Below are 13,044 nucleotides of genomic sequence, written 5' to 3' on the forward strand. Positions count from 1 at the left end.
TACATCCTTTCTTCACCAACGATAAATCAGAAAAACGACTAGCAACTCTGTAACCCGGAAGTTTAATACTCTTTGGGATTTGATTATTTTTATTGGTCATCGAAAAGGAGTCAGAGTTCCAATTTAGCCAATCATATACAAAATATTATGAGGTACGAAATGTAAGAAATAAAATGGCCGTTATGGTAGTCGGCTTATTAGGCCTAACTCTATCGGAAAATTATACCTAAATACTAAATATTATTAGGGTCATTTTCAAAGTTTGAACTGAAAACAAAAAAAATTATTGCGTAATTAGCAATTGTCAAAGTTATTCCAGAAGTTTGAAAAAGGTTAATTCTTACATTTTAATTCATCAATTCATTTTTATTTTGATCACAGCGGACACAACCAGGCATTCATACAGGTACAAAATACCATTATATTCAAATTATAATAGTAAAAATCTGGAAGAAATTGTAATAAAATATTCGTCAACTAAATGAAAAACCCTTTTAAAGGCCAACTACATAAATCATCGGTTTACTCTGTCTTTCACTGGAAGTAGGCTTACTGCAATACACGTGTGCCATGCAGTCAGCCTAATTCCAGTTAAAGACAGAGTAAACCGAAGATTTATGTAGTCGGCCTTTAAGAACGTAACAAGCTGAAAGTTTTTTAACGTCGACACTATTTGGTGCATAACAGCATATGTAACATAATCACTCATAAGTATGCCATAAAAGCATTTTCGTTAATGAAACCTTGTTCACGGGATATGACGTCACTTACGACTCCGTGACGAAATACGCGTCATCAACTTTACTGATGGGAAACGGAAGTTAGTGAGAATTCCTCGCGCGTTTCTGGCTTTGCCCATGTCAAGTTTAGCTCGTGCCTCGCGATCACATGATTTCATTTCCATGGTAACCTTTTCAATAGCGCAAGGATTATAAGCATTTTTGCATTTTTGGGTCCGCTTAATGTATTTTCAGCGTCAAACAAGGTCTCATTGAATTTTTTTCAATGGAAATGTTATACAGAGGCATACTTATGAGTAATTATGTTACATATGATACAAGTGATAAACATCAATGAGATTTATCTTCTCAATATACTACACTAGTGATCCACAAATTTCGAGTTGTTGGTGAATTTCTAATATAATACCATTTGCCCGATATAAAGATTTAATATTGTTGGGGAAAATACATACAATTTCTTTAATTTCTTCCGTTGTTAAAGTTTCCGTGGCGAAAACGAAATTAGTGCGGCTATACGCCTTAATTAAGCCTAAAAATTACTGTTTTCAAAACCGTGGGAATCACGTTCCAGGAAGTTGGGTTAGATTAGTTCATGCCGCCGCTACCGAGTGGCGCTATTTCGAAAAACTTTTGACGTCACTGTGAAGAAAGGATGTATAGTAGAACATTTTCCTAATGTCATACTTAGGGGGATTATGTTACTTATGATATTATCAAAACGAAAAACGTATCTTTCTTTAAAACCTCAGAATAATTTGTTACGCGCGATCAAAATAATAAATCAAGTTAAGATTTTTCAGTTGAACTGTCTAAATTGCTTTTCAACTACTGGATTTTTCAAACCCGACCACAGAACATTGAAACACGTCTTCTGATACTGAATAGTATATTACTTTTTCAAGAACAATATAAATGAACTTCTGTACTTTAATGTTATTCCAAAAGGTTTTATTGTATTAATTTTTATTATCCTTATTGACCCTATTACTTTAATCCAACTAAATAAAGCCTATCTCTGCTTAGCTATTACAAAATCATCAAATAATTATGTTAGACTAGACTCACTAGAGAGTGCTTTCTGCCCTGTGAGTCTGAATCAGCGAAAGTTATTCTAGATTTTAAATATGTAGATGTGAGTGTGAAACCCCATTCATTTATGGATTACCTTTCCATTCCATTCTTATTCATAAAATATTCAATTATTTAATAGAATACTTAAAATAGGTCACCTAGCTATAATAAAAATATCGACCTTGTGGCTCGTGATTAGAATATATTTAATTTCATTCAAGGGACTTTCAATAGAGGTGTGAGGGGTCGGAAGTTGATTCAAAAAACGTTATTGAAACGTGAGCAGAGTGTAACTTTGTAAATGCGTCGAACGGTGACCAAATGACGTAATTTAAATGGACTTCAACCCCACGCAGCTCTGCCTTGAAATTCCCTTTAAATTGTATTTTTCTTTACAGTACCATTTATACTGCCGACTTATAAACCACCATGATAGCAGTGTTGTAATTATCTGCCAAATATGTATTATGCAACCTTGATTTGTTAAGTTGACATATAAAACATTACGTGGCTAAGTATTGAAAACTCTCGATGCGTTGTTACTATATAGTCAATGGAGTGGTGCCTGAGATATCGTTACCATTTGAAGGAAAAGACACAGCTTATGGAAAATTTCTACGCTTTCAACAGTAGAAATAACGTTTATTTTGACAAAATTAATATGAATTACTCAATTAGAAGTTAAAATTGACTATTATAAATACTCGCTTTGTTTTGGCAGTTAGTTCTTTTTGAATTTGAGATCTAAATGTTTTTTGGTTGTTATTTATCGCGGTAACTTTGCCACTGAAGAGAGTAGGGTGTAACAAGTTTCTCCTTCCAAAACTTTGATTAAGCAATCTCTCCGCGACCGGCTATAATTAAACGAAATTGTTCAACGTCATACTTATGGTTATTATGATATTAGGAACGGGCAAAGATCGGTACATTGGGTAATTTGAGCATGACCAATTGAACCCAACACTCAACTGAATAGGCTTAACTATAACGCGTTTTACCTTATATCTGTTTAACCAGAGGTATTAGAGAAAGTCGTGTTTGATAAATTAAACTATCACGTTATGAATGCTAATCCCAACAAAGCATCGATGGGTAAAGGTACAAACGAAATGTGGACTCAAATTTGTATTTGCCGCTTATCATGACCTACTTAAATAATTTGTAAATGTGATTAAACTTGCCGTTTGAGGGAGGTGGAATCACCTTGATTTTAATTAGTGTAACGGCGTAGTTTTGTGCAGTCCTGTCTTAGCATAGACCTATTCAATGTTTTTCCACCAGCCAGCCACGTCTCGAAAACAATGTTCGTCTTTGGAGGGATATTAGCAATCTGGACCATAATTTCGGTGCTACAGTCAGTCCAGTCTTATAACGGTAGGTTAAAATGTAGGGCGTAAGTTGATGACTAGGGTCTTTTTGTTTTGGGTTTCAGACGACCTCGTCAGGTGCAGCAACGCTTACGGGTGTGCTGGTAACGTAAGCGTTGTTCAAAACCCCACTCAGTCAGTGCCCTATTATTCTGGCGACTGGAGAGCTGGTTGTGATTCCGACAGTGACGAAAATTGCTTGGCCAACGTTTTCAACCTTTACAACAGTACGGCCAGTTTGTCTAGAGTGGTTGGAAACAACCATCTACTTTCTACTCTGGTTCGATTATACAGAGAGGGAAGTTTAAGTTTAATGGTGAAGATGGAAGACGTGTCCCCCGTTGAGTATGTCCTTGGATGGAACTCGACCACCTTGAAGAGAGAGTTTCCCATATTGGATACTTACCTCTTTATTCTTCAGTTGGCCCATTTAGCCGGAGACGATGTTACCATGGACAGACTCGTGACTTTATTAGACGAAACCATTGAATCGATTTAAAATATACCCATGGACTCTAAACCTAGACCTTTAATTGTTTAGTTTAATGTTAAAGTAATTAATCAGTGACTTTAATTAAATATTACGTTGTTCTTTTTTCGATGTGTCATCGTTTCGTTTTAGACCGTTTCACGTGACTTACAAATCCGTGTCCGTCTAATGTCGGACGCAACTATAATTTAGTTTTTTACCCGAAAATGCCATTATTACGTGAGATCATGCATGCCTTTGCTTTTTCACCTGTCGAGACTCCGTTGTTTAATTTAAGCCAAATAAAAACTAATGAAATCGGGGATCATTAAAAATTTACGTAGAAAAGAAATATGTTAATGCAAGCGGATAAGTGCGTTAGACATAATGGGACCGAAATATGGATATTTGCCAATTAAATCATTTTGCAACTCGTACTCCACGAGGAACTATGTCGAAATAGCTGCCACATTATGGTAAAGCGATGCCTCGGTTGACTCGACTGGGACTCGTGCTAGTTTTTGCCTGGTACTTTATTGACCTTGGACAAGGTGAGACACTAATACTTTACTTCTACCAGTTCGATTCTTCCACGACTTTCGTTTGATTATAATTTTTAGCTCTCTGTCAAGAAGACTCTTCGAATTACACGTTGTCTTTGAATAGAACAAAAAGGCAGTCTAACTCGAAAGTTTTGCCATGGCGAAAAATCTACACGTTCACCAAGAAGATGGCCAAAATGGCGGGGAATAATGCGTTATTGACTAAAGCCAACAAGATGATAGCCACTAATGCGGGGGCCGTTTCCAAATCCCCGACGTACGGGTACCGTAGAGGTTATGGCGGCTACGGAGGATATCCTGGAGGCTATGGCGGATATCCTCCAGTAGCATATAGCCCACCGGTGGTGTACTACGTACCAGTTCAACAGCAACAGGTCACTATGATTCCCATCAACGGTATCAATTCCTTCACGGGCGGCTTTGGCAACACTGTCAGCAACCAGGAGTTATTGGAACAACTCATTTCCTTGATACAAGCCGCCTTGGATGATGGCGGTGGAGATTCTACCTAGTTTTGTCTAAAATGTAATTAAATGTATTCTCGACCTTAATAAATATAACATCTTTTTGCTCAAGTTTCGGGCGTTGTTTTATTTATCTAGTACAATCTTTTAATAAGTAATAAGTTCTTCTTATAAATGCTCATTTAATTTATATTGGAATCGGGGTACTCCAAGCCCCAGTATTCGAATAGTAGCTGTGCTGACGGCAGTGGCGTAGCCACCGGGTATACAGGGCACGTTCCCCTGAAATGTATGGTTGTATATTTTTTTTACAATTTTTATCAATTGTCTGCCTCGAACTAAATTTCTGGCTGACGGTCGAAAAAGCTAAACTCACGTCAGAAATGGCACAATGTTGAACTGACAAATTTATTGATTTTCTATTTGTAACACCGTTTAACAGCCAATGTTATGAAATTTTATTCCATGACGATGGCTCTTGAATGGTCTTTCAGTCGGGAAAGCAAACACTTCCGTATGAAGAACCCGGACATATGCTGCGAATTAATCAGTTACTCATGTTATGTTGGCTAACCTGGTTTGTGCAAATACCAGTGGAGTCATGTTTGACCATAAAAATATTTTCCTCGTAATAGTGCTCTCTAAAACTATGACGCCACTTGATTTGAAAAACATCGTGACATTGAAATCTCTATATTGGAATTGTTTTCAATTAAATTCTACTTCCCCCCATTTCCTAATTACTTCTACCAGACAAAACATAATCTACTATTTGCGCACAATGAGTCTTTTATTTCTTTTGATTTCAAATTGTTTCTTCCTATAGTAAACAAATGTAATGGTTAATACGAAAATGTTTAAGCAGTTGCTTTAATTGGAATATCTGCTTCACCGTCGCGTGAGCGTTTTCTTCCCAGCAAAAAGCGCTATAGAAAAATTCCAAGTTTTCCTTTTACCTTATACCCTGAGCAAATCTCCACTATTCCCCATCTGTTTGTTTTAACCTTTTTTGTCTACCATAACCTTGAAATGCTATTTTCGACATAATGGCTTTAATATTATCAACTACTTTCTTTCTAAACTACCTTTCGTCCGTCAGCTACCATGAAGCCTATCAAGTTCCTATCTTTTCTCCTAGTCATCGTGTTAATCACCTTTGACCTCTACTATGGTAAGCGTTCCATAAATAAATTGTCTCGTAGTGTTTTCTAATTCCCCGTTTTCGTAGTGCTCGCCGCTGGTATGAGCTTTGGCGAAATTGATTCTTTCGCTGGACACAACCGTACCAGAAGACAGGCTAGAAGGCCCGCTAAACAAAAACCGAATTCCGCCAGTACTTCCGCGGCAGCTGTTCTGCCATGGCGAAGTATTTACTTGTTTTCTTTGAAAATCGCCAAAGCGTTCGGAAATAACGCGCTTTTGGCAAATTTGAACGATATGATGTTGACCGAAATGGGCTCGACGTCCAAGGCCTACTGTCACGGAGGTTCTTACGGAGGATACAGCTACGCCTCACCGCCGGTTCAATATGTTCAGCCAATACAATATGTTTATTACGATACTGGGGTTTACGACTTCGTCAGTGGATTTGGAGGCGATGGTGGTCTTAGTAACAATGCTCTTCTGGAACAGTTGATCTCCCTGATTCAGCAAGCCCTGGACGATACAAATTATGAACAATCAACGTAAAAATAATAATCTTGTATCTTTCTTTTTCAATTATAAAATTTCAATATAACAGACTATTTAAGTTTATTTTATTGCGTGTCTCCCCAAACTTATTAGAAAACGATAACTAGCTTTTACAGTTTACATAGAGCCATGTAAACTAGAGTTTCGACTCCAGCTCTAAAACTACTGGATTTTAGTAAACTAAGCAGACGCTTTGAATTTTCAACAATTCGTAATATAAATTCATCATCGTATGTGTTAAGCTACTTCCCCAAGCATGTACAAAACACTATATTCAAAATTTTATAACGCAAAGGGGAATCAAGTATCGTGTAAAAACGCTTAAAGATTCATTTAGTACCATACTTACATATATTATGTTACTAATGATGGTACCTTACACAGCTTCATTTAGTGTCATACTTATGGATATTGTTACTTATTTTTGTACGTGAAACACCACTCAAAGCTTCATTTAGTGTCATACTTAAGGATATTGTTACTTATGATCGTACGTTACACAGCTTCATTAAGTGCCATAGTTACGAAAATTGTTACTTATGATCGTATGTTACACAGCTTAATTTAGTGGCGTACTTATGGACATTGTTACTTATGATTGTCTTTGCATGTTACGAGTCATTGCTTAGGCAGACAGATAATACATTAAATCTTCCTCAAATTATTTAACTGTATTTCTTCTACTGAATTCAAAGCTATCAGCTTCTCAAAACGCTGCAACATGAGTAAATAAACCCTTTATTTGTTTCAGTTTCGTTTTTAGCCCTAGATCCTAATGTAGGACACCCCAAGCGGGCGCCCCAAAGGCGGGGAGTAGGTAAAATCGAAACCTTATCATAATGATTATAATTTTACGAAACGTAATCAACAGCCTGAAATGAGAGCGAACCGCGCAAGGCGTCTACCAGGAGTGAAAAAACAACTCGGCGCGAAAAATCGCGCCTCGAAAATGGCCTTGAAGTTTTATTATATAAGAGATATTAGATAATAGACTACAAAGAAAACTTTACTCGACGACGAGCTTCCTCCATCTCTACGGCTGAAAAAGGCGTTTTAAGCAGGGCCGTATTAAGGCATGTGCCTAGTGTGCCCCAAATTCTACTTAGCACAGGTCCCCCCTGGTTTTAAGGTAAGGGTTCCGTGGCCGTAATGTTGTCCGAAAATTTATATACCGGTGCTCCAAGCAGAGCATAAAGCTCATAAATTCTACTACCCCGGTGGTCTCATCAGAATGCCCTAAGCCAACGTCCACAGCCCGGACAGGTGACAAAACAGCCATACTACTGACGCGTCACAATGGGGTATTTTTGCGATCTGGCCGGACAAAAGTCGATTTCAAAAAATTAACGCGGGGATAGAAACAATGGTTACTACTTATACTGAAGTGTCTGACGAATGACTTACAACGACCCCTCACTGTATCACGCTAGCGCTCGCGCTCGTGCAATTGTGAACTTGCTCGTCAAATGTAGAGCAGGTACAGATTTTCACGACCTTGACACTTCGTTATTTCTACGTATAATTTGAAGTGAAAGCTATGGATATTAATTAGGCAGCTAAGTGGGTCTACTATTCATAGGTTTTTGATATGATAAGTGTATTTTTTTAAAAAGCGAGCGAACGTTTTAAATAAGTTATTATAACTGTTTTTATTCATTATTTTTCTCTAAATCTGGGTCGATTAGTTGTACTTCCAAGTACTTCCCGGGATATATTTTAAGTTGGTTAGCAAGCTCAGGTTTTATTCTTCAAGACCCATTGAAAATTGCCTGCTATTATTTGCTATTCTTGAAGATACACTTATCTGAAATAAACCGATTACTGTTGAGATCCGATCCTGTCCTAACCGGAATGAGGAGAGTACGTAAATCTTTTTTTATTCCAAAACATACTTTTTATCGCTTATAATACTAGAAATTATCCTAAGAACAGTTTCTAAATCGAATAAAATTAAAAAATAATTTTGTCCGCCCAGATCCCCCAAATACCCCACTGACGGTCTCACCCTCTCATCCCGCCCAGGCCCGTCTTAAGACCTTTTGGGGCCCTGGACTAAATTATTTATATATATATCAAACCAAAACTTTTAATTTCAAAAGTATAACATCTAGCTCTCATTACTTACGACCAGGGCCGGCTCAAGAAATATTTTTCACCCGGGCAAGGGGGATTTTTGGCGCCCCTCTTATTTTGAGACTAAATAAATTATAAATTTACCGTTTTCCTAACAATAAATAATCCCTTTAATCCCTTTCTAAATACTTTGTGTAAACGTATTTAATACCTTCTTTATGGTACAGGGTAATTTTACATGGAGCTTGAAACACTAGGTAAGGTGGCAAGACTAGTATACCTTAAGTACATTAATTATAATGTCCATACTGAATTGTATCACGGTTAATATGTTAAATAAAAGAATTAAATTTACAAAGAACCCGTGAGTTAAAGATAAAAATAATCTCTGGATATTTTTATTTTTAACTCACGGGTTGTTCTTAGTAAACTTAATTCTTTTATTCATTACATTAATTGCTTTAACAACTTAATTAAGAAACTTTTTACGGGTTTTTTTAAGGCCTACACTTATGAACTTTTTAAAAGCTGTCGCTTGCTTTTCTGCTTTAACGGCTTCTCTTAATTTACTTTTTTTTTATAAAAAGTACCAGAATGCTTCTATTTCTCGGACATCTTAATTCAATTCAACGTGACTCTAATTAATATATATCTAAGAAAACTATTTAACTGAAAGTAATAAATGGCTTTCTGCGCGTGCGCGTAAAATAGAAGAGAGTAACGGTAACCACGGACACACGACAGATTAAATCGTACCGATAGACTGCTTAAGTACTAGCCATCGAAAACGATTTAAATGCATTTTAGAATATTAAATGCAGGTTCATAATAGTCTAAGAAACAAATAGAATTCTTGAAAATGGCCTGCTAGTTTATTTATCATAAAGCTGGATAAATGACAACGAAATAGCAAGCAAGTACATAGAAGTACTGTATTACTTTGGGCTTCCTTCTATTCTTGTGGCCCTAAATTGGTTAGAGTGTGCAATAACTGGTGGGTTTACCGGGGAGTCGGGGTCCGGCTCTTTTAACCCATAAGGGCGGAGGCGCACTGGGAGATGTTAGCTCTGATCAAATGGTCCTATCTCCACCTCCGACTTCGGCCAGGTTTGTCTGGAAACTGAGCTTCGACTCAGGCTAACGGAGAGTGTCCGTGTAAACTAGCCGCCTCGGCGGATTGGGTAGCCTGCTGTGGGGTGGCGGGTCTCCGTGTGAGGGCACGTTGGTTATGTTTCCCGGCCTTATGGAGTCCCACCGCGATCTCCGTGGCCAGCTGTGCCGGGTTATGTGGACCGCTGTGCCCCGTCGTTCCCCTTTAGGAGCACTCTACAAAGGGTATGACTCTTTACCTACGTAGGTAGTGTGTCGGAAGGAGTTGCTATAGCATCCACTCTTACTCGCACGGCTGTGTGCGAAGTGAGAATTGGTCCACCCATTGCTGCACCTTCTGCTGGGTTGAGTGGCTTGCGTCAAAGGTCCGACCATAAGTAGTAGGGTACTACTACCCTAGGGGCTATCGACTTCCCGTAATCGGTGTACACCCTAACTGTAATGATTACGTATTCTTCTGTAATCTTTTCTACTTATTTTTAATCCCGTTATCATTTGTAATCTTCATACTCATATGTAATCACCGTAATCATTATGAAATAACGCGTACTCATCTGTAATCACGTGTAATCATCTGTAAAGTGCGTAATCATCTGTAATAACGCTTATACATTGGAATTATACTGTACACAATTACTCATCTGTAACAATTTTAAAGTTTTGGGTTGCCTGTGTACTCATCGTAATCATTATCTTCTCATCATAATCATTCTGTACCCATCGTAATCATTCTGTACTCATCGTAATCATCTGAACTCATTAATGATTACGTAATCGGTGTACAGGCAAATTCTTACTGGCTAGCCCCACGCTACTACCCATGCTGGATTTGTCACCTGTCCGGGCTTGGGGACGCTGGCGTAGGGCACTATGATGATAGGACTCCGGTGGTATGCCCCCTGTTGCTAGGTACACCGGGCTAAAAATTCTGACACACTTCTTTTCTTGTAGTATCGCCCAACCACTTTTTCTTCTTCTTATTATATACCCTGGTTTATAATGAAAATCCCAGGAAAATGCTTTATCCGTCAGAACTATGGACCGTAATTTTATGGTTTATTTACTATTTTAAAATAAATAGTCGCAAAAAAAACGATCATCGACGATGTTGGACATTTTGGTTGGGAAAACGGTTTGTATTTCTAATTAGCTCAAGTTTTTTCAAATTATGTTATGCTTTCTTTAATTTTTTATAAACAAATCCAATTCTTGGTAAACTAAAAAGGCGCACAACTCAATTTTGGCGCCCTTAAGCCGCCCCTGCTTACGAAATAAAGTGAAGGTTAAGTTTCAGTTTTTTCAGTATTGCTAATTCTTTTTTTTTAGAAGCTCGTTATGAGCGATTGTAACGGGTGGGACAATTCAGTCCGCTCGTCCATTTAATTAATCAGGGATACTTAGGGATAGGGTTGGGACACCCGTGGCGGAAGTATGACAACCACCCGTTGGGGGATTAGTGGTCGTCCTCACACGGCCATCCACAAACTCTGCCTCCCGGACGCCTGGGATTACAGGAGTGAGCCACTACTCCCGGCTATTGCTAATTCTTTCTCAATATTTTTTACTCGTTCTTAGGTTTTAGAAATTGTGGGTACCGTATGACACGCGATGTGGCGATGAGTCAAATTACTTTAGACGTAACTAAAAGATACATAATATTAAATGAGCATAAATAATATTTAACCAACTAAACCCTTATCCCTAGAGTAGAAGCTGTATGGCTGGCCTTTCCAGGGCCCCCAAAACTGGCTGGGGGCCCTGGGCTGTAGCCCATTTAGCCCATGCCTTGAGACGGCCCTGATCCCGCCTAAAGACGCAGCAATGGTTTGACCCGCTTTCACTTCGCGCACAGCTAGGGGACAGATATTAAGTTCTTCCGCAGCGGCCCGGATGCCTGGACCCTCTCCGTTATCCGGCCCCTAACTGACGGAGGTGGAGATAGGACCATTTGATCAGGGCTAACATCTCCTAGTGCGCCACCACCCTTATGGGTTACAAAAGCCGGACCACGACTCCCCGGTAAAGCCACCAGTTATTGTACATAGGGATCCATTAAGGGCCTCCTTGGCGGTGAGCGATCAGACTTCGGCTCGCAAGCAGAAAGGCCTGAGATTGAAACAAAATCAACAGTTTTATGAGCTTTTCGCATTTGTCACTTGGCTCTATGTAAACTTAATAAGAAGCTAATAAGTTTTTCTATAAAGTTATTTGGCCTTATTGTTTTAATGTTTCTTTTACGTCACCGTCTCTTACTTTTACAGGTCTAGGAGCGTGTGACTCACTAACAAGTATTTCAGGTGGTTCGAGGTCTCATTGCGGCACCCCCTCCCCCCAAAATGCAATCACTTATTCGTGACCGCACTAGGGCCGGCGCTGGCATGACTGAGTCGCGAGGAATTTTGGATTTTCTAGTACTCGTGTAAATCGCACGTGCTACGATTATACCAATAAAGCTCTGTCTTGTGACATAAGATAATCATTTTATATTTCTATTTTTTATTCAATTTATTTTTTAGAAACCTCTATTGGCATTTGGTTAGCCCATAGAAATCTCATAGGTAACTAGAATGCTGCCGCCTACGGCCGAGCTTGACGTCAGTTCGCCTTGAACCTTCAGCCAATGAGAGGCCGTAGAGTGGTTCCGCCAAGGAGGATAATAATCCTCCTTGGATCCGCTACTATAGCGGGAGATAGGCGACGTCATTCTCTCTGGTGACATTAAATTCTTGGCAGAACCACTCTTTGAGCTCTGATTGGCTGAGATCTGGCTATCGTCTGCCACGGCGTTTGGCCCATTTGCCAGTTACACGGCAGCATTCTAGTTACCTATGAGATTTCTATGGGTCGGCCATTTACCTAGGGTGATCTGCATTAAAAGCTTGAACTAGACTCAACTACCTTTGGGTTACCATCCCAAGAAAGACACCCACGTGCGTACGGGGACAGGTGGGCAAAATCCAACGAGCCGCGACCAAATTTTACTTTTGGGGGCCGGTGATCTTGGATCCCATGAGAAAATAGCGAAAAGTGGGGCAGTGAGGGTACTTTGTCCACTCGCCATTCCGCCTCCACAAGTTCCATTGAGCATACTACTTTCAAGGCCTGGAATTAATAAGCCATAAGGGTATAATATTCACTTCCAAATCTTCACGTACAATATGGTTACCGAGTTCTTGTCACAACTCATACTCTATAGCGGGTTGCGTCTCCGTTTTGTGACCGCAAGCTGTCGTGTCTGGTGTAGGAACCTCTATAGAGGGCAATCTTCTTCGCATGTTGACATCACTATATGAAAACCTCTAAAAATATTTATAGTTTTATGTTAAAATTTATTAGATCTTTATATTCCTATGCATAAATATATTTACCTATAATATAACTATAGGAACCTGAAATAACTGGATGACTGAAATGTTACGCGCATCAACCGAAAAACAGACCAACATGTATCTAGTCCTATAGGCCTTCATTGTTTGGCTAGTCCAATGACCA

The 13,044-nt window shown here is 39.0% G+C and overlaps 2 protein-coding genes across 2 annotated transcripts; both read left to right on the forward strand.

The window, feature by feature from the left end:
• The first annotated feature begins 3,067 nt into the window (after nucleotides 1-3,067).
• LOC149927161 (uncharacterized) lies at nucleotides 3,068-3,835 on the forward strand. The gene is made up of 2 exons (XM_090159377.1): nucleotides 3,068-3,188; nucleotides 3,247-3,835. Exons 1-2 carry the CDS (start codon nucleotides 3,116-3,118, stop codon nucleotides 3,678-3,680), a joined length of 507 nt encoding a protein of 168 aa, XP_090015503.1. The 5' UTR covers nucleotides 3,068-3,115; the 3' UTR covers nucleotides 3,681-3,835.
• Nucleotides 3,836-4,081: 246 nt separating this feature from the next.
• Nucleotides 4,082-4,760, forward strand: LOC149927162 (uncharacterized). Its single transcript, XM_090159364.1, has 2 exons — nucleotides 4,082-4,201; nucleotides 4,271-4,760. Exons 1-2 carry the CDS (start codon nucleotides 4,135-4,137, stop codon nucleotides 4,723-4,725), a joined length of 522 nt encoding a protein of 173 aa, XP_090015490.1. The 5' UTR covers nucleotides 4,082-4,134; the 3' UTR covers nucleotides 4,726-4,760.
• Nucleotides 4,761-13,044: the final 8,284 nt, after the last annotated feature.

Source organism: Leiobunum rupestre, chromosome 9 (genome assembly GCF_980474605.1).
Source record: "Leiobunum rupestre chromosome 9, qqLeiRupe1.1.hap1, whole genome shotgun sequence".
Lineage (NCBI taxonomy): Eukaryota > Metazoa > Arthropoda > Arachnida > Opiliones > Sclerosomatidae > Leiobunum > Leiobunum rupestre.